The following is a 24,371-nucleotide window of genomic DNA, read 5'->3' as shown; positions in this document are numbered from 1 at the left end:
AAAAGGTTGTACTCAGCGCAGCTCTATGACGCGCGCGATATCAAATAGGGTTGCATGATTTACCTCTGCGGGTCGCATATATACTGCATTTGTATTTTGTACTACTGTCTATTCAGATTGCATAAAGACTGTACCATTCGGTGCCTACTATTTCGACGTCAAGACATCAATATCGTAGGTTTTGTTCAACCAGAGACGACCATTTTTGGCGAAGGTGTAGGCCTATCTCGGACGATATTTATGACACTTCATTTGTTTATGTTATGAAGGATAGCGCGTAGGCTCGTGACGTGCTGATTCAGTGTACGCCTGTCACTCCACCCGGTTTCGAATCAGATTTTTAATTACGAAATAATAATGGTGCGCAAATATTAATTCACTACGGCTGGTGAGAGATAATTCGCTGCGATTAGTGGTGCGATTTTACGAATGCGACAGCGTCAAAAGACATTGTATTAAATTTGAATAATTCGACGTTACAAAAAGTAAAAATTACTTAATAACATTTACTTGAAAGTCATATCATAACGGTTCTCAACTCTATATACTTCCTACTTTCACAGACGCCCCAAAAATCACCTATACTCACAATCACTCCATTCACGCCAAGAATTCAATTTGCATAACTGGTCTTTAATATCCAGTAGATCAACAATAAATACGGCTATATTGACACGAAAATACTGAAAACTACTACGGCAACTATATACGCACGGAGGGTATCTTACAGTACTTCAAACGAGTCAATAAGATATCAACGCCAACCGACTTTCTCCATAGCAATGCTGCAAAAACACATAGTAAACATGGTCGCGTTACGCTAAGAAAGGGTTCCAAAATATTGAATATCGCTAACAAGCAGAAACTCATGATTATTCAAGGAACTTGAGTGACCGGCACCAAACGCCAAGATGAAAGCCTATTGGTGAATTGGGTCACTCAGTAGGATGGACATCACCCAAGTCAGGCTGAAATTATCGGGAAGTGCAATAGGCATTCAAGTACCTGCTGTCGAGCACTCCAATACCGTTGGATCACGACGACTGTAAGTGCACGTGACATCATGGGAAACCAGACTTAACGTCTTAAACGCAAGACACAGGGAAATTAATAGCATCAATTTCACACTCTCTGGTATTACTACTAGCACTAGCAGAGATGAGCATGGATTTGACAATTTGGGCCAGATCTGGATTCGTACATGGAATTTCGAAAAAGTTTCAAATTCCATTGGACTTAGGCATGATAAGTAATGTTGGACCTACATCTGAAACCTGGAACAGGTATTGGATTTCAACCAATTAAATCCGCTCATCTCTGAGTACAAACAACAACTCTGCCCAACTGCCGTTGCGCATGCGGTACAAGTTGCAGAGCGAGACTCACGAGAAGGGGTGGGCAAAATCGAATCAAATCAAAATTTGATGCCATTTTCCAATGTCGGAAATAGAATAAATGTATACTAATGAATGAGAATAATCCGTGAACACACAATTGCATTACATGTCAGTTAACGGTTGTCCTCATCACTAGTCCCAAGTAGATTATAACCGATTTGACCGAGAAAGTGCAAAGTAGGACAATGATTCCTCTCTCGCTTTGATTGATTAGATTCAATATTCAAAAGTCTTGATTAGTATGTATTGCGAATCGGTAATTGACTCGTATTGCCCAACCCATTCGTGAGTCTCCAGGATACAGAGAAAATGGCATTCCGATACAGAGTAGTATAATCCAAAATTGTAACACTAAGCAGTAGGGCAATTATCACCGTAACAAAACCAGTAATTACAATAGATTCGGATATAAATAGCACTGGACGTAGTCTATCACGTGGATTGAGTATCACGAAATTAACGCAATCCTGTTTAAAAGATTGCAAAACTCACTCAGAGTTACAGCGACGCTACCTAACGCGTCACCTCGCTAGTACAGAATTAAAAGATCACGCTACCGATAAAACATCAAGTCACATCAATTAGATACTTAAAGCCTACAAGCATTCGACACATAACAGGATAAATTATCTTTTTGCCGAGAGTAAAAAGAACAAGTGAAACTTAGGAAAGTTGAGGGAAACAGGATACTTTGGACGACACGACATCGCGCTATCACCAGTGCAATACTGGCTCTTCGCATAATTATTTAGATTGTTATCGAGAAGAAACAAAAGATACAGACACTGACATAATATTTACGACTAATATATCGGGTAGGATGTTGCAAAAAACGAGTATATCGTGCCTGTACGGCGCCGAGGTGAGCCAGGATTCGGATAATTTGATATTGGTCGGATTCGCAAAATGAATTTACCATCATTTTGAATTTTCATAAGGCTCTTTGGCGCATACGAATCAGTGCCTTATAAAAACTAGCATTTTGGTTTGAATCTAATAGCCGAGACGATTCGGATTTCAAAATAAAGAAAAACCGTCGGGTGGCGCAACGGGCCGGCTAAGAGTTGGTATAAATGGTAAGAATTTCGGGATTTAGATTTTTTGTTAGCCGGTTCTACCACAAAAGTTGGGCTTTGTCGCTCGCTGAACTCATAAAAGACGGTTTCATAAAACCGGTGCGAACCGGCTGAAACCGTCTACTGGATATCGGACATCTATCAACATGACCTCTCCAAATTCCCAACCCAAAGCAAACCCATGTAACTGCTTTACCAAGTCATGACAGACAGACACGGTACAGGCAGACACATTCAAGAACGATTTCCACGTAACAAGGAGTAGTTAACAGGCGAGACAACACGAGCAGAGCGCGGCGAGGAAATTGTGCAAAGTTAATCTCGGCGATAATAATAAAAACAGCCACGCGCGACAAAACAATAATTGATATAGCGAAAATATACTAATATTTCGGTAGCATGCTATATAGACTCCGGCCAGCAGGACATTGAAGTAGTAGGCGCCGTTCGCGTGCTCGAAAAACGTTGCGATCGCGTCTCTCGAATCGTGTCTATCTGTTGCTAGCTTCCGTGCGCCGACCGATCTTTGATTACGTTACATAGAAAAGAACACTCCGTCGACGAAAAATCCTTCGGGGCCGGTCTCAAGCGCCGGGCTCTTCCTCGATGTCCGGCTCGTCCATGACGAGTTTGTGTCGGTAGGTAGGTATGTGTGATGTGTTGAGGGCATTGCTTGTGGCAACTCTCGTTTGGGCCGCCAGTATCGCCTGAAGGAAAGGTTTGGCGTGCTTATCATAAGACTATAAGGTGAGACCCTAACTGAGTGAGAGAGATTTGAATTGATTTCTGACGTTATATCACGTTACAATTTTCAGCTAGTTCCGTTACAAAAAGTCGTAATTTCGTCAACACTCTGATTACTCTTTACGTATGCATGAAAGACGAAAGTTACAATCTCTTCTAACCACTTCCACCGAGCTTTCAGTTTTTGGATTTCTTCGTCTTGTCATTTAAGGGCTTTACTCCATAAAAAACATAATCCGATAGCACGATTATCCTCGCTGCTAATGCTTAAATGCTTAAATGCCTAAAAGTTGTGTTTCCTGAACTGCGGTTCACCATTCAGACTTAAAATACTAGTTAGTGTTTGATTGTAAATGAATGTATTGATGTCATAATTGGTGATATACAAAGATCTTTCGATTCTCAACTACTTGCTGACGAGACGACTACCCCAGACGAGTGTCAGCCGAAAATATCCCGATTTATTTCAATATGAATATATTATGTATACTATTCAATTGTAAATAAAATTCCGGTATTAGTGGATTAGTAGTATGGAAACCATGTAATAATCCTGTATATTCTCGATATCCTTACCTTATTATAATTAGCCTCCTCGGAAACGGAGCGCTTGTTCGCAATTAGTTTCGGCCCCTTCTTCATGAGCAGAATTGCGGTATGCCAAGCTTCGCTGATGTCCTTGTACCATTGCATGAATTCGGGCTCGGACTTGAAAAAGAATCGCTCAAGCTCAGTTAATCAAAGCGCATCGCCGAGCAATTCAAGAACGCAAGAAATATACATCCGCCATTTCGTTCAGAATCCAAAACGAGATTGTCGAAAATATCAACTAATGGCACAGGAGCAAGACTGGAAATAACGATTCGGGTACAAAAATCTGAATCAAGTAACAAATTTGCTGAGCATGAATCTTTTGAAGGTCCTAAATTATATAACTCATGCCACCAAGAGATATTTTATCAACAAGAATCATTGTTTCAGTGTTTTATTCTCACCTTGTGAGCCTTAACATATCTGCGACCCGAGATAAGTTTAGCTTGCAATTGGCCAAATCGAGTATCTTTTGAAGTCAGTTTGGATTGGAGTAATATCAGTTATACAAGTTTGCGACCAAAGCATTTTGTTTTGGGTTCGGAGCTGTCGCAACTCCGAGGAAGCAGAGAAACCCAAATCAATACTTATTAAATGAGCCTAAATACTAAATATGTAAGGTAAAAAACTTCTCAGTCAAACATATTGCCACCACACAGTTATTTACTGTCAGCCTTCATTCAATTGCCATACTTCATTAGCATTGAGAATATCTTGAAATATTAATTTGTTGCGTCGAGCAATGGGCATGAAATGAAAGGTTTATTAGGTGGTATGAATGCCCGAACACAGTAAACATAGAAGTTGATTAGGTATAACATCACCATTCCTCCAAATAACAAAGTCTTGCCATGCCGCGGTAACTATGTAACATTTTGTATAGCATAAATTTGGGGCGGAGGGGTGTGTAACCAAAGAAGATACATGTTGCCAGAATAGCAGGATGCAAGGCCCTTATCGGATAATCATTAGCTCTCCACGGTTTGAGATACATGAATAATTCAGTGCACGTATACAATAAGCCTGGCAGGTTACAGATCTTTGTAGAAGAGACACATTTAGCAGCAGGAATTTCCAAGGGCACGCTTAATGCAGGGATAAAAGCCTCTCAAATGGTTCAAGGGAACTTCGCAATTCATGTTTGCTTGCGTGGAACAAATTACTTATGGAAATAGTTCTAAGCTGGAAAAAGATATGGACCAGAATGAATAACTTACACCTTGAACTTCGTGTCTTCTAAAATAAGCTACGTAAACAACGATGGCTGATAATATAATATGCCGCGATATAATCAACCGTAAATTGTTACACGAACCACGGCTGGGATGATGCATAAATTATTCAGAACAAATGAGCATCTCTACACCTTTCTAATACTTCATTAGTGTTATGTTGCTGTTTGGTTAAATTATAAACCGTCTGTGTTGTCTGGTTGTGAGTTACGATATGGGGTTTTGTGGTCTGTTTTATGTTTACATCAACCTATAGCTTGTTGCAAAATATACTATTTTTTCAATGATGACGAAGCCACATCACGAAACATTCGCGTCGGCCGTGACTTACATCAAATCGAAAGACAACGTCCTTGCCGTCTTTCAGTCCGAGCTGTACGCATTGCTTGACGCCTTTGATCACAGTCTCCGATATCGACGACACGTCTTCGAATACGACGATGTTCCTCTGAGTCGTCGGCAGAGAGAACTGCGAGCCGCAAGAAATCAAAAATCAAGACGCGGAAATGACAACTTCAAGGGCTTTACTGCCGACAGTGTCGCAGACACGATAATCTCGCATCGAAATAGGCAAACCATTGGTGAAAACTCATTGCATCAGGATCATTGCAACTCAAAACGTTGCCGTTCCCACTCGGATACATTAAATTGACACGTTAACATGTATCAAAGCGTACGGGCGGCTTTGCATTTCCGATCAAAATCAGCATCATCTAAGTTGCAATGGCGCGAGCGAGCATCAGCCACACTGTCGGCGGAAAAGCTGTCAATTTCGAGGTACCGGTTTATCGTGAGATGAGTCGCAATGCTGTTGTTATGTGCAAGTTACAATATGACCGTTATACACCACCCGTGACATGGAACATACCTTTTAGTAGCAGTGAAACCAACAGTGAAATAGCACAAGATCTCACCTCGGTCGGGAAATAGATTTTAGTATCAGAAGCTTACCAAATTAAATCACACTTCAATTCATTAATGTAGCAGTTAAGGACTATTGTTGTAAGCCTACATGTTCATGGAAAACAAACGCTATTGCAAGGCGTCAGACATCAAACGTGTCAGCGTCCAGGCGAAAGGTCAAAGCCAAAATCATATGGCCAATCACATCAAATCCGGCCACATCGTCAATGCAGCAGCATGCGCGAATCTCAAAACAGTGCAGACGAAAAAAAACACACAGACACACCACCGCAAGAGTCACGAACCAATTGTTAGGTTGTCACACGCAAGTACATTTTATAAACTACGTCGCATCAATATTGCATATGAGATCTCAGTCGCATGAATTTCAGCTCGACACTGCGGAAATGTGACCTGGATACCGCATTTATACGCCTAATAGGAAATTCCCAATCAAAAACCAGGATGATTACCAGCTTAGCCGTTGAGAACGAATATTACATCATCACACAATCAGTGAATCTGTCGAAGGTGTAAATCGACGGCGAAGATTGTTCATGTTGGAATGAATCAAAGGATTAAAAACCAAATGTGGTGCATGGAAAGTGGAACGGAAATTTATGTAGCATGATTTCAAACCAAAGCAATCTTCAACCGAATAGTGAGACGAACATGCACTTGGAAGACGACGTGACTGCTGTGGCGGGTTGACACAATCTTAGTGGAGACAAGCAGGTATATCCCACTGCTTTCATTTAATTCAAGCTATTCGTGGATGTCACTTCAAATATAGCTCTGACAGGTCAAGACGATTGAAATCTGTGTCGCAAAGTACGACGAAGCGACAAATTCTCCGGTATCAGTCTTCAGACAACAGCTTAATGTTGGCCGTTTCCAGCTTTTAGAGTTATGTCAGTGTAAAATTGACAGCAACAATTTCACCATCAATATATGTTAGGGTCAGGAAGTTCAAGTATAAGAGTTGTCATAAAGCAATGAAAATTTACGGCCCAAAAACTCCTTGAATATATTCCCCTCACAATGTTGGCCATTCCCCAATTTAGAGGTTCGAAGTTATCGCAATGCTACATTCGCAAGTTTGTTCGACGATATGCTACAGGGCTTAAAGTATTTAGCAATACGGGTTATCAAACTATAACGAAAATTTACATCCTCATTCAAACGATTCCGAATAGCTGGGCGAAAAATTAATCTTGATTTTGATGACTTTGCTGTGTAATATTTTGTGAATATTACCAGTATTGCTAATAAAAATAACATAATTAGTCGGGATAAGTCGGCTAGAACTGTTAGCAAGACATGGATATGACGATATACAATAAAAACGAAAATCCACGCACATACCATTATATTCCTCATCAACACACTGACAGTTGATGGGCAAAACGAAGGGCTCTGGTCGCACCGTATCTGATGTCGTTCTCATCAATACGGGACACGTTTAGTTGAAACAAGTCACATACATAACAGAACACACCGTGATTCACTGAACTTCAACCGGCTGGCTGGGACATAACAAGTGTGACGTACACTTATGACATGGTTTCATAGTATTGGGTCAATTACATGCTCAAACAGATCGAGCAAGATTTGCACTATAAATGTAAGCCAGAAACATGACGCACTGTTGAGTTCTTATGTATTTCGTACACAAACTGCCAAAAGATAATTTGAAACAATCTTGATGATGCGAACACTCTTTCGAAAGCATGAAATCAGAGGTGTGTCGCGCAGACCAACAACTATGAAGCAATTTAACAAGGCAGTGCCGATACAGAAGTGTCAAATTTATGATTTTTCATCGAACTTGATTTCGTCATGATTTAGGATTGGTACATTTTCAGAAATTCTCATACTTTTTCACACTCAATGGCAAACCTGGATCCGTTCTCACTTAAACTGGTTTCGAAACAGGCCCATCAATATAGCGATTGGCGATCATACATAAACATGGATTTGGAGATCGAGGAGGCGGCCTTGGGTCATCTTTCATTGCATCTCGGATTTGGGCTATGCATTTTTCTATTAGTATACACAAGATATGGGAAAATCCTGTATCCGGATTCGTCCTATCACTAATAACATGCATAAACGGCATTGTCATGAAGTCAGACCGTCAAATTCGGCGCAGTCGTATTTGTTTTACTCAACAGGATTTAAATTGGAACTATGCAATTCCAAAAAACACACTTTCCACACACCCCACCAAAAATCAAAAGATGGCCAAAAACAGAACAATCGCAGCAAATCATCATGTCGAGAAAACTGTAGTACAAACTCCAGTTCACTATGTGGTAAACCTACACCAAGAAATCAGATTTTTTGTTCAAGCAGACTCAGTAACATCAGTATTATTACACTTGGGTTGCTTCAACATGGATCAAAAAACTAAGGACAGATCGTGAAAGCAGTAAACAGATGACTAAGTAAGGACTAGTAAGCTGATGACTGGGAAGGACAATGTAGTTCGTGTACCCCTATAAAATGATGATAAATCTTAGAAATAAGGACGGTACGACAACCGAGATTATAACACGGTTTAAACGCAGTCGAAGACACGGCCGTAGCCGCAATTTATTCCACAATCGACCGAATATTCGCTATGCCGGCGTCGGGAAACATGCGTGTCACCTCCAAGACGCGTGTCACCCGGCTCTGGGCGTCCGCCAACTCAAGACAAGAGCAGAGAGGCTGAAGTGTGCGTGACGAACAGTTAGTGGTTAGTGCGGAATGCTGGTCAAATCTAAAAAAACTGCAAGAGCCCGGCACCCGGTTACGAGACGGCCACACGTCTAGAGAGGAAACCCACGCGAACCTTCGGCGAATAACACGATTGCAAAGAAGTACTGACTGTCGTCGTGTCTAGCTCGCGCCACTCGAGACGATTCGGAAACAGGCACAGGTATCTCTTCTGCGACGACAGGAACGTGCCGCCCAGCTTGTACGCGATGCCGTGCAGGATGCAGTCTGTGTTAGCTGTCAGGAAGGAAGAGAAACAAGGTCGTTTTCGGCGAAAAAAGACTCCGAACTTAGCCGGGATGCCTTGGTTGTCTAAAACGCATCTATTTACCTTTCCACAACCGTTTCCAGCCGTTGACCCCTCTCAGAATAATATTGAGCTTATGGGCCACTAAATTTTCAATACATTATCCGAGAATGGTGGTATTTATGAACAAAGCATACTTTCAAAGCAAAATATGAGAAAAAGGTCACAAAAACTGTCCGGTGTACTCTGCAACCTGCTCACGGACCGCAGGTCTGAAACCACACATTCAACTGCACCTACTTTTGTTTATCCCTGACCGGCTGGGAAAATCAGAACGCTACAAACTTAGCATGCGGCGTCATGAGAAAGCACTGGAGTTCTTAGGCCGAGCGAATTTTAGGTTTATAAACACGCCGTCATAACGTTCACAACACACTGCACTAGAGTACAGTACACCTTGCACCAGCACACACGCACGTTTACGACACTAATTCTGTATTTCTCATTTGGCGCACGTGCCTCATGTTCAGATGTTTGATTGATAGACGTCACCTGCGAATTCACCTAAAGTAGACGGAACCGGATTGCAATATTCTCCTAGGATACACGATATTACAGCAAGCAATAAAATTACCTTCATTGCCGGTCTTTGTTTTAACTTTCTTTTTCGATACTCTGTCCGCCTCGTGATTGACCATTTCGAATATGCTAGCTGAAATGGTTATAGCATCGATGGGTAAAGAAAGCAGCAAAAGGGTAAAAAGCAGACGAGTGTAGCCAAACCCGGCCGTGACTCCACGAAATATCGAATACAGAACAGAATCTAGCAAGAAGTGCGCGAAAAGCATGCTACCACCGCATTTAAAATAATGTGCTACAGACAATTTACACAATTTATCAATCCACAGTAACTACGTCATTTTGTAGTAAAAAGTTTTATCGAGATTATGTCCTAGTGAACAAAAGTTATAAAAAATACACCAGCCCAACTCACAGGACTATAAAAGAACGAAAGTTCTTTTGCCGACACACAAGGGAATAGGTCCAACCAAGGTAGCAGGTAAGGAACTTTTCCGGAGCTAGACCGCGGCAACTGTACTATGCAGGCCCGGTGTGGCGACAGCATATTATAAATTTTTTAAGAACCGCACCTATTTTCAATAGTCGTGTTGTGTTAATCGCGAACACGTGCGACGGCATATATCAATTTTAAAAACTGTCACTGCCGATTGACACCTCTTCCCAACCTACATACTTCAGTAGATCAGCACGCGCACGACTTGAAAATCAGAATTTCACTTTCGTACGCGAATGAGAATTTATGGAAATCAGCCGCGACGTTACACTTTCGGGCCAGACTCACTGCAGATTTCCTGCTGCCACCGGTTGGAAACAATCAGGTCGAAGTCCTTGTAGATGGCCTGGCTGTCGTCGGTGAGTTTGATTCCTTTGGTATCGTCGTCGTCAAAGTTGCCGATGTCGAAAGCGTCCGCCGCGTTCACTTCGCCACGTGGTGGAAGGAAAGGAGGCAAGTACTAGGAAAACGAATGATAAATTGTGTTACTGCGTGCATTGCGCACTTCGGGAAACTAGCAATGAAGCCAAGTCGCCCGAAACGAATGGATTTGTTACGGTCAGAGCCCATGGTATCTTGAAATGGTACTGCATTCTACATATGATGTAGTCTCTTGGCAGCAGTCAATTTTCCTCAGAAAGTCACCATATTCAAACTGTAGCCCTAAGATTTTCAAGAATATTACCAATCCAATCAATATATAACTGTGATATCGAGGTCATGCGTCGTCACTTCTAGAGACCCTTTACGAGATTTTTGTATAATATTGGCTGACCGCTACCTAAAATTCCTGCGTGACATCGGCAGACGATTATCCGAAATCCGTTTTCTTTGGTAACTGTTAGACGTATCCAGAACATGCAACAGTGACTAAATGCGTGTCAGAAGTTTCGCAAGGCATTAATCAGGGTGATGTGTCACCACGATACCACAGAGATCGATGGGGCGCAATAGGGCGACTCGTGAAAATCTTTTAGCCGCAGTTCGAATACTGTGGCGCGCTGAGGAAAATGGCTGCTGCCAAAATGTTTTTCACACTATCAGCTTGAATCTGAGACCGCATCATATTCAGAGCACAATGTACTTTGACATATGACAGTGCATGGTTTGAAGTTGAAGACCCGGATTTTGGATTTATTAAACAGAAACAGGTTTCAAGTTTTCACCCTCGAAGGCTCGTCCGAACAGTTCAGAATCGGCCCGGATTCCACCACCTTGGCGTAACTACTAGGGTGGTTTGTAACGAACTGCTACTACTCTGTCAGCATACTTGAGTACGTTTTGCCTAATTGCCTTACCACTTTGTTTTTATACTACACGCACTACTTGCCTTTTAAACTATGTGTTTCAAGTACAAAGTAGCTTTGGGATATGGCTGCATTACCTTTATGAGTGAAATTGAGACTGATATAATATAATATAATGTGTACCACGGTAACTGAATCATTTTCAAAAATCCACCTATTTTTAGCGTCCTTAATCATTATGCGTTAGTCACAAAGATGCTGCCTGCTATTTCAAGAGTAGTCGCCTCGCTATCACTGTGTGCAGTCCTTAAGATAAATCTACTTTTTGGATCTACTTCCTCGGGTACTTTTCAGACCGTCATATTCTACTTTCCCTTGAGCAGTTTTAAATTGTCTTGAAAATCATTACACCTCTTGAACTTGGGTATGAATTTACTATGCTACTTCTACTTAAGCATCAAGGATGACTACTTTGATTATCTCTGGTAACATGCGACTATGCTGGGTAGCAAGTCACATCATGGCGCCCATAACCCAACCCCTATCACTTCTGATTTGATCACTTTTGATTTGACCCTATCCCCCTACACTTATACGTCCAAAGCCTGGTGCCAACATTTCCAAACCGTGCCGACTGCCGTACAGCCTGGCAAAACTATAAACTACACTATCTTATCCTCCATTTCTAAACCGTATCGCCTGTCGATGGCGTTAGACTGAACCCACAACCTGAGCACGCGAAATGGTGCAGCTAACGATAGCAACCCTCAGCAGGCAGCAAACCTATAACCCGCCTCCACAAACCTCCAAGACGAAACGTCGCGAGATATATAGCGAATGAAATGCAGCTAAGTGATTAGCGAGCAGGCGCTAATAGTTTGTGGGAAGTCAGGTTTGCCGCATGCAAACGCATCGAGCTCCCCGTAAATTGTGTTAAAACAATAGCACTGAACTAAAATGAAGTTCAGAGAGAAGGTGACGTCGACATAATGCAGGATACCTTTTGAGAGGTAACTTGAGCCCAGTCGACACCGCCGAAAAACGGATGGCGCATAACAGCATCGGTTCTGAATACAAAGAGCATTTCCAACCGTGCTTATCAAGAATATATTCATCTTCAATATGGAATCTTAATTACAAATACCATTGCGGTCGGTCAAGACACCAGTCTATTGAAATGCTAGCATTGATTGATGACAGCAACCTGTTACTCGTCTATAACGTCAATATTAGGTCGATAGAAAACGGTCACAGGAATACAGGCAGCTATCTATAAAAAATTCTCTGGTTCGACGAAACTACCATGCATTACCAACGGCCGTAACTACACCGTCCAAGGAAAAGAACCATACAAATATGAAGAATCAGTGGCAAATGAGAACAAAACTTGTTTCATTCCTAAACCGATCCGTGACAGAACTAGCGGTTGAGCTAATCCCCAAAATATCTGTCCGATGGTGTTGACATTACTATTTCAGTATTGCACAGCAACGAAACCAACAATTGAAACGATTGGCCGTAATGTTGTTAAAATTCATCACAAAGGTGCTACGTTAAAGAAGTACCATTTTCACACAACTTGCAAACGTGGCTTTGGTTACTATTAAACTGTACAACGTACAGTGTACATCATGTATCACTAACACAATCGTGGCAAGGATAAGATAGTAGGCGGGGGAAGTGGAATTTTCCTTTTTTTAGTGGAGGGTCAAATTCTTTGAATATTGGTATGAATTCACGAATTTATTGTGACACAATTGCTGTCTTGCAATCATTTCATAATATCGCATGTTCTGGGTTCATGCACTACATTTAGAGTGGCCACAGAGTCTGTTACAATAGACAGATATTCCCTCATCTCAATCCCAGTGACATGAGACCAGCAGACGTACCCGGCTTGTCCCGATCCGAGTCGCTCGGACGGAGATTTTTTGAGAAGTCTTGTCATGAAGTCGGATAAAACGTCAGAAAATGATTCTGGCATGCTGATCTCCTGCAAAGAAACGCGAGTGTCAGGTCTTAACCAAATTTTAGATCATGCTGACGTGCGACAGTCGAAAGTTGTTGAAGGCTCCCGTGTAGAAGTACAACGTGACAGGTTTTAAAAGTACACCTAACCTACTTAAGTAATATAGGTGGAAGTAGACGGCAGAGGACAAAACCTTTTTGACAGCATCGGTAGCTTGCATGGCCTACCAGTATTCGTATCGTCCGTTTCGTTATTCTGGTGATAACTGATTATAAGACCAAATAAGGTCATTATAACGGAATATATTCATACACCATTTTGTACGCCGGATAAAATAATTGCGAACAAATCGTCTCGTATTATCTCAAGACATTAACATTCCCAAGAAACACCCGATAAGAAATGCCTCGCTATGACACTGTCGAATTGATATGAATATATTTATATGTGTCATGAAATTCTAATTAAATCCGAAAATCTATCCGTTTCAATCAAGACGATACAGTTGGAGCAGTTAGAACAAACGTCGTTGTGTCGTGTCTTTGTGCGTCTGTCTCTAAGACAGGCTGCCGCGTATCACATCATAGTAATACACGCGATTGAGTCAGGTCCGCCGGAAGAAGAAATTATATGCAGCGAATACGAAGCAACCTTCTGGAGTCAGATTGCACAACAATAACGTTTAAATAAAATTCGCTCAGCGTTTCAGTCACCAAGTCAAAAATATAGAGAATAAGAACCCCTGTAAAGTGTTCAAATAGAAGTAGAACAGAGGGGACCTACCCTAGTAAATACTCCAAGTAGAAGTACCGGTATTTCAATACAGCCCCCTCAACGCTCCGGGTAAGTAGCGCATGCCGACATAACCTACTAAAGTACTTCAAGTCAGAGTACTTCATAACATCCCTTCAATGCTCTGAGTAGATAGCGTATCTGGATATAACTTACTACAGTCCTTTAGGTAAAAGTCCTTCACTACCGCCTGTCCTGATGCTTTGCTCTAACCGAAAAATCGACTTACGGTGCACAAAGTCTGTCTGTCGATTTCTGCTTTGTCCTTGCTTTTATGGGTGCGGAAAGGCGAGTGACCGCGCAACAGTTTGTACAAAGTGCACCCGTACGAAAACCAATCCGCCTCGCAGCCGTAAGAGACATTTCTCTTGATCACTTCCGGCGCCATATACCCGTGAGTGCCCCTGCAACGAGAGAAAAGAAAGGGTTGTCGAGGCACACAAGACCCGGGCTGGGCATAGGAGAGGCTACACGCTCGCAAACGGCCTCTTCTTGGTGATGTCCACTGCCAGTCCGAGATCGGAAATCTTGAGGTGGCCCTTCTCGTCCAATAAGAGATTCGCGGGCTGTAAAGGAATATTGACGTGATTTAGGAAAGCAGTACGCAGCGGAACTTGCAAGTCAGAAATTTTATTACCAGAAAAAAATTTATCGGCGATGAAGGACGTACACAAAGAACAAATGAAAAGAGTGAGGAAAAAACGTCTAAAGATAAATGACAGCGGAATAAAGATCAAGATCGGGTACTAGACGGAAGTGGATGCCACATTAAGAGACCGTCACTGGTCATCCGCCAGTCTGTTAATTAAATCACATTGTACATTACAATTACTTGCGTTCTAAACTGATCAGTATCGACGACAGCAATGTCAAATTCTGCAGATGGAATATCGCATTGAACAATACAGAGATGCCGCATATCTGGGGTCAGCAAAAATCGAGTGCTCGAATACAGCATGTTATATCATAATCATAAGACATATCATACACCCCGGACTGACCTGAGACACTGAAGAAAACAATGCTACTGATACTTAAATCTAAAATTATTTCAAAATTACAATTCGCGGACAGTAATCTGCGATTGTAATCTGAGACAATACTGTGCCAGATAGCCGTGCGCTACATGTCGCCTTGTATCGAGGTTCCCGCGAAAAAGTATCGCACCCGCAATGACAAATACCGATCAATAAATAACAAAGGACGGATAATATCAGCACTCGGAACTAATCATAAAACTTGTCAAAGATGGGAATCGGGGTCTTAGATTCTTTCACCCTGCCAGAGGTGGTCAGTAACAAAGAAGGCTGTTCCTACTTTTTCAGCGTACTCAGGTAGCGTTAGCCTGCTAGCATTTCTCACTCAAGTGTTTATGATTTACGACTACTTTACTTCTACTCGATAGTTTTCAATTTTCAAGCAAAACTAGACCTAGCATACCTATTCACTTTCTTACTTATTCCAAGATCTCTAGCTTTCACTTGTACATGAGTACCAAAAATAATTACTTTGAACATTTCCGTCTCCAGCAACCTTCGTGGACTGCGACCGCCATCGGTGGCTCTAGGCCAGGGGTCACCAATCTTTTTGCAAACAAGAGCTACTTCTTGGGTATTGATTGAAGCGACGGGCTACCATTTACTCCCGTCGTTTACCCGTACTATACTGTATTTCCGCTTTGAAATTCATAGCACTGGGCAGAAATCGCATTGTGGTAAGACTTTTAAGCGAGTCTTTTAAATCGAAACATCTCACTTCTAGTAGCTACCCACGAAAGATTTTTTTAAGAAATTACTTAGCACTAGATGGGTATTAGTGAGGCGTGTTCAGTGTTTTGTTCTTGATGAAGTTCATGTCCAAAAAGGCTGATTCACAACGATAAGTATAACCAAACACGCTTGTAACCTTCATAGCTGCTACGCATACACCACTTAACTTTTCCTCCGTGTCAACGAGGCACCAAGTTTGCTACAGCCTGGTGGGCTTCAAGGTGGAGGTCATTTTTAGTTACAATTTCAATCGCCAACTGTTCAGCGTCCACTGAACTACACTATACCATCAGCAACGATTACGGAAAGTTAGAAACATGGTACTAAACTGTGTTGAGTGTAAGAGAAATAAGCTGTGTCAAAAGATGCAATACGTAATGGGCATTCAGATATTGAAAATCTGCTGGTACTTCACGGCTATATGTTACCGAATAGTAATGTTGTTTACTACTTCGGCATTGTCCTGGACGTCGAGCTACCATAACGGAACCCCCCGCCATTTCAAGAAGACCGTGGATGGCATTTCGTCATGTCGCCTGTATAGGCAGTGCGCCGTAGCCAACGTCTTTGATATCTTGTGATTCTGCTACATGTTGGTATATTACTAATTGTAATTGAGCATATTTGGTATCATCATTTCAAGTGTTTATATATATGAAGTGTCATTTGTAAGTTATATGTGATTTAAACAAGAATAGCTAAATCAATAAATCGATATGTATGTTTAAAAGCTCACTCGTAATAATCTTACGTATATTGGTAAATGCTGCTATTCAATCTATTTTTAGAAGAGGCTCGCGGGCTACCTGGAACCCGCGGGCACCGCATTGGTGACCCGATCCCTGCTCTAGGCCGTGAACTATGCCACTCAAATAAGTCATTCCACTTTGGCCGTCCGGACAACTTTTAAGAAGACGATGCTCAAAACTCAATCGAAAAATCGTCACTAAACCTCGAGAAACCCTACCTTGAGATCCCTGTAAACGACTTTTTTCGAGTGCATGTGCACCAGTCCGAGTGCGATTTCGGCGGCGTAGAATCGTACCTCCTCCTCCGTGAACATTCCTCGCGTGGTGAGATGATAATGCATGTCGCCGCCTGCATTGGATATATACATAAATTTATTGAAGTTTTTCTCTCGACCTGATACCGGATCGCAAAAAGGGTATATGGACATATGAGCATGGGAGACGTAGCAAGCGACACTTGAGCATGTTGGTTGAGGTTTATTTAGGGTTAGGGTTGGAGTTTGAAGTTATGAAGTCAACTGCTACATGGTCGCATGTCAAGCGTTGCATGCTTAACTGTCGTTCTTCATCATGTCGCATGCTCAAATGGCGGTGCTTGGCTACAGCTACTCGTGACAAACAAGTATTTTGATAACGTGACGGGGTCCACAAGGCGGTCAGACAATCAATCGCTCCGTACAAAATATAAAAGAGATTGACGCTAAACGCCGTCTGTAACATAATAGGCCTACTACTACTCGTTTGGAACACTCGAATAGGATTTGCCTACTTGTATTACTTACTTTACTTCTCTACTACTTCCCCTTCTACGCAACAGCTATTTAGGCAAAATACTTACTTATATACTTAGTAAAAAGTAGTTTTAGGATATAGTTGTGGCACTGCTATGAGCAAAATTGTCATAACAGAGTACGAAATAGCCCCTGGATTACAGTAACTAAATATATTGTCGAGAACTACACCTATTTGCCTTGTTTGTAGTCATTTTGTGTTAGTTGCGACTAACAAGCATGTATCTGGCTGTTTTAAAGTAGCCACCTTCGATTAGCAACTAAATTATACGACCCCTCGAAAATATTTGCTTTTTGAAATGACTTATTATAGTAGGGATAATTACCTTAACACCCTCGACACATGGGGAAGCGTATTACGACTAAGGTCTATTATGAACCACTTCCTCAACATCTTTTAATGGGAAGCAGACTGTCTTGATTAGCTATCTAGTCGCGACGAGTAATTCGTCACTTACTCAACGTCATCAACTTAAAAACACATCGATCCGCCACCTGTCTGACTAAGGACGCCTTCTCAGGAGTATCAGTTACGAATCATCTCAGGTGATAAAATGTGTGTTTTACTGATAAGAAAGAAGGATATTGGATAAGTATTTGTTCAAGTGGGCTATTTCGGGAAGTATGCATAACATGAGAGTGCTAATTTCATTTGGAAATTGTCTTCGGCATGATTATTAAAGAACCTTTCAAACTAAGAGCCGGGTATGCCCTCTGCACATGTGCACTAATTAAATCAATAACATAAATCAATTTACCGCTCCAGAACATATTTATGTGACAGTAGCGACAAAAATAAAACCTTGAAACAAAATGTGGCTCTGTGACACTGCGGCCTGGCCGTGGGTTTGCAGGAATGGAAACGTTTTGAAAGCTATCAGTAAAACGGCTTAGTCAACCAGCTTCCGTATCTTTGTCGGAAAGTCGAATAAATTCAATTCTTTGGACCTTCCGTTACGGTACGTCACACGAGCATTCAAATTGGATCGCGACTTTCAACGTAATTTCATTACATTGACCTAATTCCATTTAGACTTCAAATCAAAATGACCGGTTTAAATAACCGCTGACCAACTCGAAACAGTAAAAATTATGGTACATAATGGTGTGTGCGAGCTATTCAGTATTTATAAGGTGAAACACAAACAGACTCGCGGTTCCACAAAACTACAATGCTTACCGTTCATCAAGTCTAAAACAAAGCACAATTTATCCGGAGTCTGAAATGCGTATGTCATGCACACAATAAATGGCGAGTCCAGCTGAAATGCACAATGCGAGCGTGTTAACACAAAATGTTTAACAACAACGACTTCCTTGCACCGACCATTTGTAGTACCAGTCTTTCGTTGAGCGCCAGCGATTCGCCGTGCTTCATCTTGATTCGTTTCTTATCAAGACACTTCATCGCGTACCTTCAAAAGTAAAGGGTTTCACACGAAACGACATTACAAACAGAATACGTCGGGTAACACACTTCAATTACAGCATAAAACCAAGAAATAGACAAAGCAGTCTGTGTTTTCAAATTCAAATAAGCCGGATTCGTAGACAAAAAGGATGTATTGTCAAAACGTATCATTCTTACTGACACTTCGGCATTAACTGTACAAATAATCCATAAGAAATTGAATAGGAATTTAATTAAACACAACACACATTGTGGGCATAGGCCAATATTGACCTTTCCTGGATGATGTAGGTTATTAAAAGCGATAGTCCTGGAAACAGCGGGAGTGTGATTCAAGGTGTTGCCGGTGTTTTCTCATAGTTAGCACGCTCCACGCGATCTTATAACCACAATATTGTAACGTTGTGTGTAAACAAGGCCGTTGGACGTAGTTAATGACAGCGTATTAATCCAAGTAGTACTTATAATGATAGCCATGCAAGGTTAAGTAGGTTTGCTTGATCAAAAAACATAATTGGTGGTTACAGAGTTGCATGATGATATCAATGCTCTGGTACGTATTGATATTAGTACAAATTGAGTGACATGTGCAAATGTACTAACGCCAATATATTTCAGAAAGGAAACATTCGACGAGACTCTTTTGACCATGGATGGAACAGAAGTCAAGTGTCCACATAGCTGGCTTGCAAAAGTGAATCATTTGTCTTTCGACACGGCAGTTACCATTAATCATATTATTATTTGTAGACTCCATTTCAGCTAAATTTCATCACCTTAATCAATTTCTCTAGTACACCATCGGAATCGCGGCATGGATTCAGAATAGCAAAAAACGCTTTCATAGATTTTGGCAGGAGTTAACTTCACTTGTGAATTGCAAATTTTGTGAAGTTGGTTTTGTCGTGAGCTTTGCATTAGATTAATGCTGAAGGACGTTCGACTCCACAAACCATGAGGGCCTACAGGTTTCAGCAGCGATGTAAGACCAGTTGCTGATATTTCGGAGAATATACTATTTCTCACCATTAGGATACTCACATTGTGCCAGTGTCTGCTTTCCTGCACCCGTATACTTCACCGAACCCACCTCGCCCAATAATTCGATGCACACTGAAATCGTTCATTGATAACTGCAAAAACAAGTCTCGTTGAAGCGTATCCCCACCCAGGCATAAGATCAATCAAAATCTCACACAAATTATACCATAGGTCATCTCCTCGACAGAAATAAACTATGCGCGGCTTTGAATCGCCGGGTTGAAGTATGATATATCAGCGAATAGGCGCATAGATCAAGTTCGCCGTATCGTAAGAATCACTACGTAAGGCCGAATAAAACAGACATCAATATTGCATTGGTGGGCTCGCAGTCATATCTCTGTTTAAAGAGTAGGATACCGCAAATTTAATACTATAATTCTGTTGGTATGAAGAAGGTGGCTGATAACAAAGTAGTTCCACTTGAGCTGATTGCTTGAAGTGCTTTTCTTCGAATTAAACAACTTCTACATGATTAGCATTGGAAGTTGAAGTAGATACTTCTTATGCGTCACACCTTATCAGGTATCAAGTACTCGGTGCTAGGATAGATAGACATTGTTTTTGATAAGTGAAATATTCAAAACCACAGGCAACTCATACATCACTATCACAGCCGCAGACGACGGCTTGTAATTTGCGGATACTTACTACACTGTTAACCTTTCTGGGTTATGTACCGCATTTGAGATTTGGCGGTAGGCTATTAACAAAAGATAAATTGATACGGTAACATCAGTAGGTATGCCTCCCATTTCATCAACCATTTTCCATTCCTAATCAAATTATCTGTAGTCTGCAAGAGCTATTTCTACTGGCAGCAACGCAGACTCCCAGAGAACTTTTGCAAAATTGACATCTAGGCCTACATACATAGCCTCGGCAAGTTGGTCAGTTTAACCATTATGATAGACGATTTCAGATCAGTCTCAGCCCCTAAATTTGTCTAGAAAGTACCTCGCGGGTTTTCTTAATGCCATGGCATAATTTCGTGGTTGCCATTCATTACATGGAATTAGTTTCGGGGACAGATTAGGTCAGACCATAAAATCAAATAAATAATAAAATTTCGCAAGCTGCCACTTGATCAGAGTAATTGTATTGAGCAATGTATTCTGTTGAGAGACATCAAATCAGGCTCAGGCTAACCTGGAGATGAGATTAAATCCATTGCAATCCCTAGAGAACGAATATTCTGGAAAGACCATGCAGGGGAATGCAGGCATTAGCTTTAGATTTGGAGCAAAGATCTTTCTTTCATTGGCCATTTCTATACCAATCCAAAAATTGGAGGCATTATCAAGATACCTTATATGAATCACAGACAGGCGTTCTTTAACGTGGCCGGTAATTGACAAGTTCAGAAGTATGCTCAATAATTGATTAAAAACACGATTATTTCACAAATACTAAGTAACAGCCCGAAAACTGCTAATTAATATCTGTATCCATTCACTGAATCCGTAATCTTGAACAGATGTGGATGGAGATAACTACAATATGATAATTGTAAAACAACACAGATATGTGATGCGGTACTAATGGTTTTATGTGTACACATACACAATTCTCATCTAAAATATAAGTGTGTGGCAAATATTCAAAAAAATTTACTGGCTTAACGGGACAATAGCTACTATACTGTAAATTTATAAGTTCCCCATGATTTGTACGTCATCATAAATGCAACAAAAACATACAGCATTTCCATTGATCAAGATCTCAAAGCATTTGGTATAGATCACAAAAGGACTGATCGAGATGTGCAATTGTGTCTTCTTGCCTCAGCCGCAGAAGAGATTGTGAAGTAAAAGTCAGTAAGCTGTGCATATGGCTGGTTGTAAATGTGCAATATGCTTGACTTGGTGGCTGTACCGAAATAAAATTAAAAAGAGCTCTAAAGCTACTACATTATAATACGAGCTACAAAGTGACAAATCCATTACGATATCTCAATGTGAAAATGGATAGTTTCAAAAGTTAGCACTCAATACGGTTTGATCACAGAATGTGTAGCCACTGTAAACGGCCATCAGATCAGACCGAAATATATCAGATCCATAAGTTTTTACAAGAAATAAATGTGAGATGGTGGTTTCCATTCTAACAAGTACGAGGTGATGTATGGATTCTGCTTCAACATAACCAGCTAGATAATTTCTACAACTATGATCATAGATAACCCAAGAATATAAAATAGAAATCATCACCGGAACTAAGTTTTAGTGAGCTATAACCTCCCCCAGCCTGACCAGCAATACAAGTTTCATAATGGCATGGTAAGCTACATGATTGAAGATTGAAGAGCCGATTCCGCCATTGTATAATATAGATAAGCGTTTTGAAAACTGGGATAGATCGAAACTCACGAAATTCACCATCAATCATTGTCGCTACACTATAATATGGACATAGATTTGATGAGGAATCCCTCAAGTCTCAATCTAGTCCCTAGTGGTTGCCACGACCTTGATAGCGACATATCAATTTGATCTATGTTGCTCATTGACTTCAAAATTTTCCATCAACTGAGCAACACTGGAATAACATTGCCACAAGCATTTGCTTTATTTCCAGTAGATCTGATTCCAATAGCCATACATGCCAGATTGCCAGTGCCAGATCAGATGGACAGCCCAGTCCAATTGAAAGCCAGGTTCGTGACAGTGTTAATTAATATGTGGAGTAATCGTGTGGTGGAAATTGGGACTCAGAATCCAAAGTTTCAATCAGAAAACAATCTATTCACCAGGAAACATACAAAAAAACATTTAGCTGTACATTACCAGAGAAAATTTCTTGGTATTTCATTCTACTGTATTACAGTGTGGAACTTCAGGACTACAAGCCTGACACAGATCAATCGGTAGGGCAAGACCACACAGCCCGCGGCTGTCATCACGTCTCCTCATTAGATAGCAAAATAAACGTTTCACGCAACTTACATGTAGACTCAATTCAAGATTCTTCCACTGGCAATACCGTGTAAAATATTCGCTGAAAAGCAGAACGAATGTTACCAACAAGTCAGGTTTATCAATAAATTTAAGCAATAATTTTGAAAAGTCAGTGCTAGTTCTAGCCTATGGGCATGAAGCGTGAAGATTACAAAAAATAGCAGAAGCCATCCCATTATAGCAAATTTGGAATTGAGTATATTCCTAAATTCACACATTCCTGACAGGGCAAAGCTGGCGTCATGACTCATGACAACCCAGAATAATTTGACATAAGACAAGGCATTCTATCTCACCTTGATACAAATCCGTTAAAATTAAACTTGTCAAGGCTGCTCTTAATCTCGGGAATGTAAATCTGAAAGGAATGGGTGTTCAGTGATGAAAATTATTGCAAGTAGGCAGTAAACGTGAGGTGTTTTTCCCAATGCCAGGGAAAAAATTGCCAGCAGCAGCACATGAATTAATTGAAAAAATTAAATCAGACGACTCTAGATATAATGACAGTAAAAAGCGGAACAAAATAGGTGTTAAATCGCGAGGTTCAACTCTGAGACAATCGGGGCTAATTTGAAATATTACATTGACTGCGGGAGTTGATGTCTTTGGGTTAGTAATGAATTATAAAATGGCTTGAATTTATTGCCAACATTTAGCAATGTTACCCGGTTGTTATTAATTCTATTAAAGTAGGGTAGCCTAGAGATTCGAGCTTATCTCAACTTTGATTTGAGTGTGGATATATTTCCACTGCAGTAGTGTACGATACTCCCTTATGCTAGATAACTAATCAGCATTAAATAATATCCAAGACACATTATTGTGATAATGGATGGTGAATAACAACAATCCTATAAAAGGAAAATAATCCTATCAAACAACTTGATATAAATAAGCAACAGCTACTAAGTTTTCATTATAAGTAGCTGAATTTTAGATAGATAACTGTGCGTTATCCCTGAATATGTACCAAATGTTGAAGCATTTAAATGTACGAGGCACTCAAACTAGTGTGGACTTCGAAATGATGAGTGTCAAAACAGCGAGAGTCATAATAGTGAGCCATTGAAATTTGACAAAACAATCACTAATTGAATGCCTCACTAATTTAAACAGGCAAACCCTACTGAATATGCCAACAATATTAAACGGCCACCAGCCTGGCCTAATTATAAGAAAAAAGAGATGGTCACTCCTTACACCAGAGCACAATACAGCACGTGCTCAATGGCCAAATCTGCGTCAGGCATGCAAAGATATAAAGATTTACCAAAATAGCAATAATCAACCGTAAAGAGTCATCAAAAATTGATGAGACCGCATACCAATGACACATTGTTGACAAGATGAATACGTTATTGAAGACGTATCCGGCGTCCATCGGTAAAAAAAAATGCTTCCTGCATCGCATAAAGCATGAACCAGGTCTCAGATTTGACATGTGTGACAAAGTAAATCCAAAATTTACAAATGTGTGACAGAATATAGGCTACTCAAAATGTATCACATGCCATGACAAAAACGCTTGATAATGGGTTACCAGCGGATTCGGCACTTGGTGAATTCACAAATTAGAGGCTCCAGATTAATCCAGCATAATCCTAACCTGCCCCCTATCCT

At 40.8% G+C, this 24,371-nt stretch overlaps 1 protein-coding gene across 2 annotated transcripts in view; it reads right to left on the bottom strand.

The window, feature by feature from the left end:
• Positions 1 to 612: 612 nt before the first annotated feature.
• Positions 613 to 24,371, bottom strand: part of LOC145456386 (G protein-coupled receptor kinase 3-like) — a 198,121-nt gene continuing 174,362 nt past the window's right edge. Inside the window, exons 7-22 of one of the 2 annotated variants that reach the window (XM_080334484.1) lie at positions 23,048 to 23,109; positions 22,740 to 22,791; positions 19,795 to 19,886; positions 18,670 to 18,757; positions 18,523 to 18,604; positions 16,770 to 16,900; positions 14,505 to 14,599; positions 14,263 to 14,437; positions 13,165 to 13,265; positions 12,273 to 12,339; positions 10,314 to 10,485; positions 9,585 to 9,662; positions 8,780 to 8,940; positions 5,372 to 5,509; positions 3,794 to 3,925; positions 613 to 3,180 (exon numbers count right to left, since the gene is read on the bottom strand). In XM_080334484.1, the coding sequence (XP_080190610.1) occupies positions 3,058 to 3,180; positions 3,794 to 3,925; positions 5,372 to 5,509; positions 8,780 to 8,940; positions 9,585 to 9,662; positions 10,314 to 10,485; positions 12,273 to 12,339; positions 13,165 to 13,265; positions 14,263 to 14,437; positions 14,505 to 14,599; positions 16,770 to 16,900; positions 18,523 to 18,604; positions 18,670 to 18,757; positions 19,795 to 19,886; positions 22,740 to 22,791; positions 23,048 to 23,109 (1,749 nt within the window). In that variant the 3' untranslated portion in view covers positions 613 to 3,057. The remainder of the gene's footprint in view (positions 3,181 to 3,793; positions 3,926 to 5,371; positions 5,510 to 8,779; positions 8,941 to 9,584; positions 9,663 to 10,313; positions 10,486 to 12,272; positions 12,340 to 13,164; positions 13,266 to 14,262; positions 14,438 to 14,504; positions 14,600 to 16,769; positions 16,901 to 18,522; positions 18,605 to 18,669; positions 18,758 to 19,794; positions 19,887 to 22,739; positions 22,792 to 23,047; positions 23,110 to 24,371) is intronic. The other variant, XM_080334495.1, reaches the window with a different exon arrangement.

Source organism: Botryllus schlosseri, chromosome 2 (genome assembly GCF_051294905.1).
Source record: "Botryllus schlosseri isolate E-star chromosome 2, Bs_hap1, whole genome shotgun sequence".
Taxonomy (NCBI): Eukaryota; Metazoa; Chordata; class Ascidiacea; order Stolidobranchia; family Styelidae; genus Botryllus; species Botryllus schlosseri.
The sequence above is the reverse complement of the archived record's forward strand: the minus strand, read 5'-3'. Positions and strand labels throughout refer to the sequence as shown.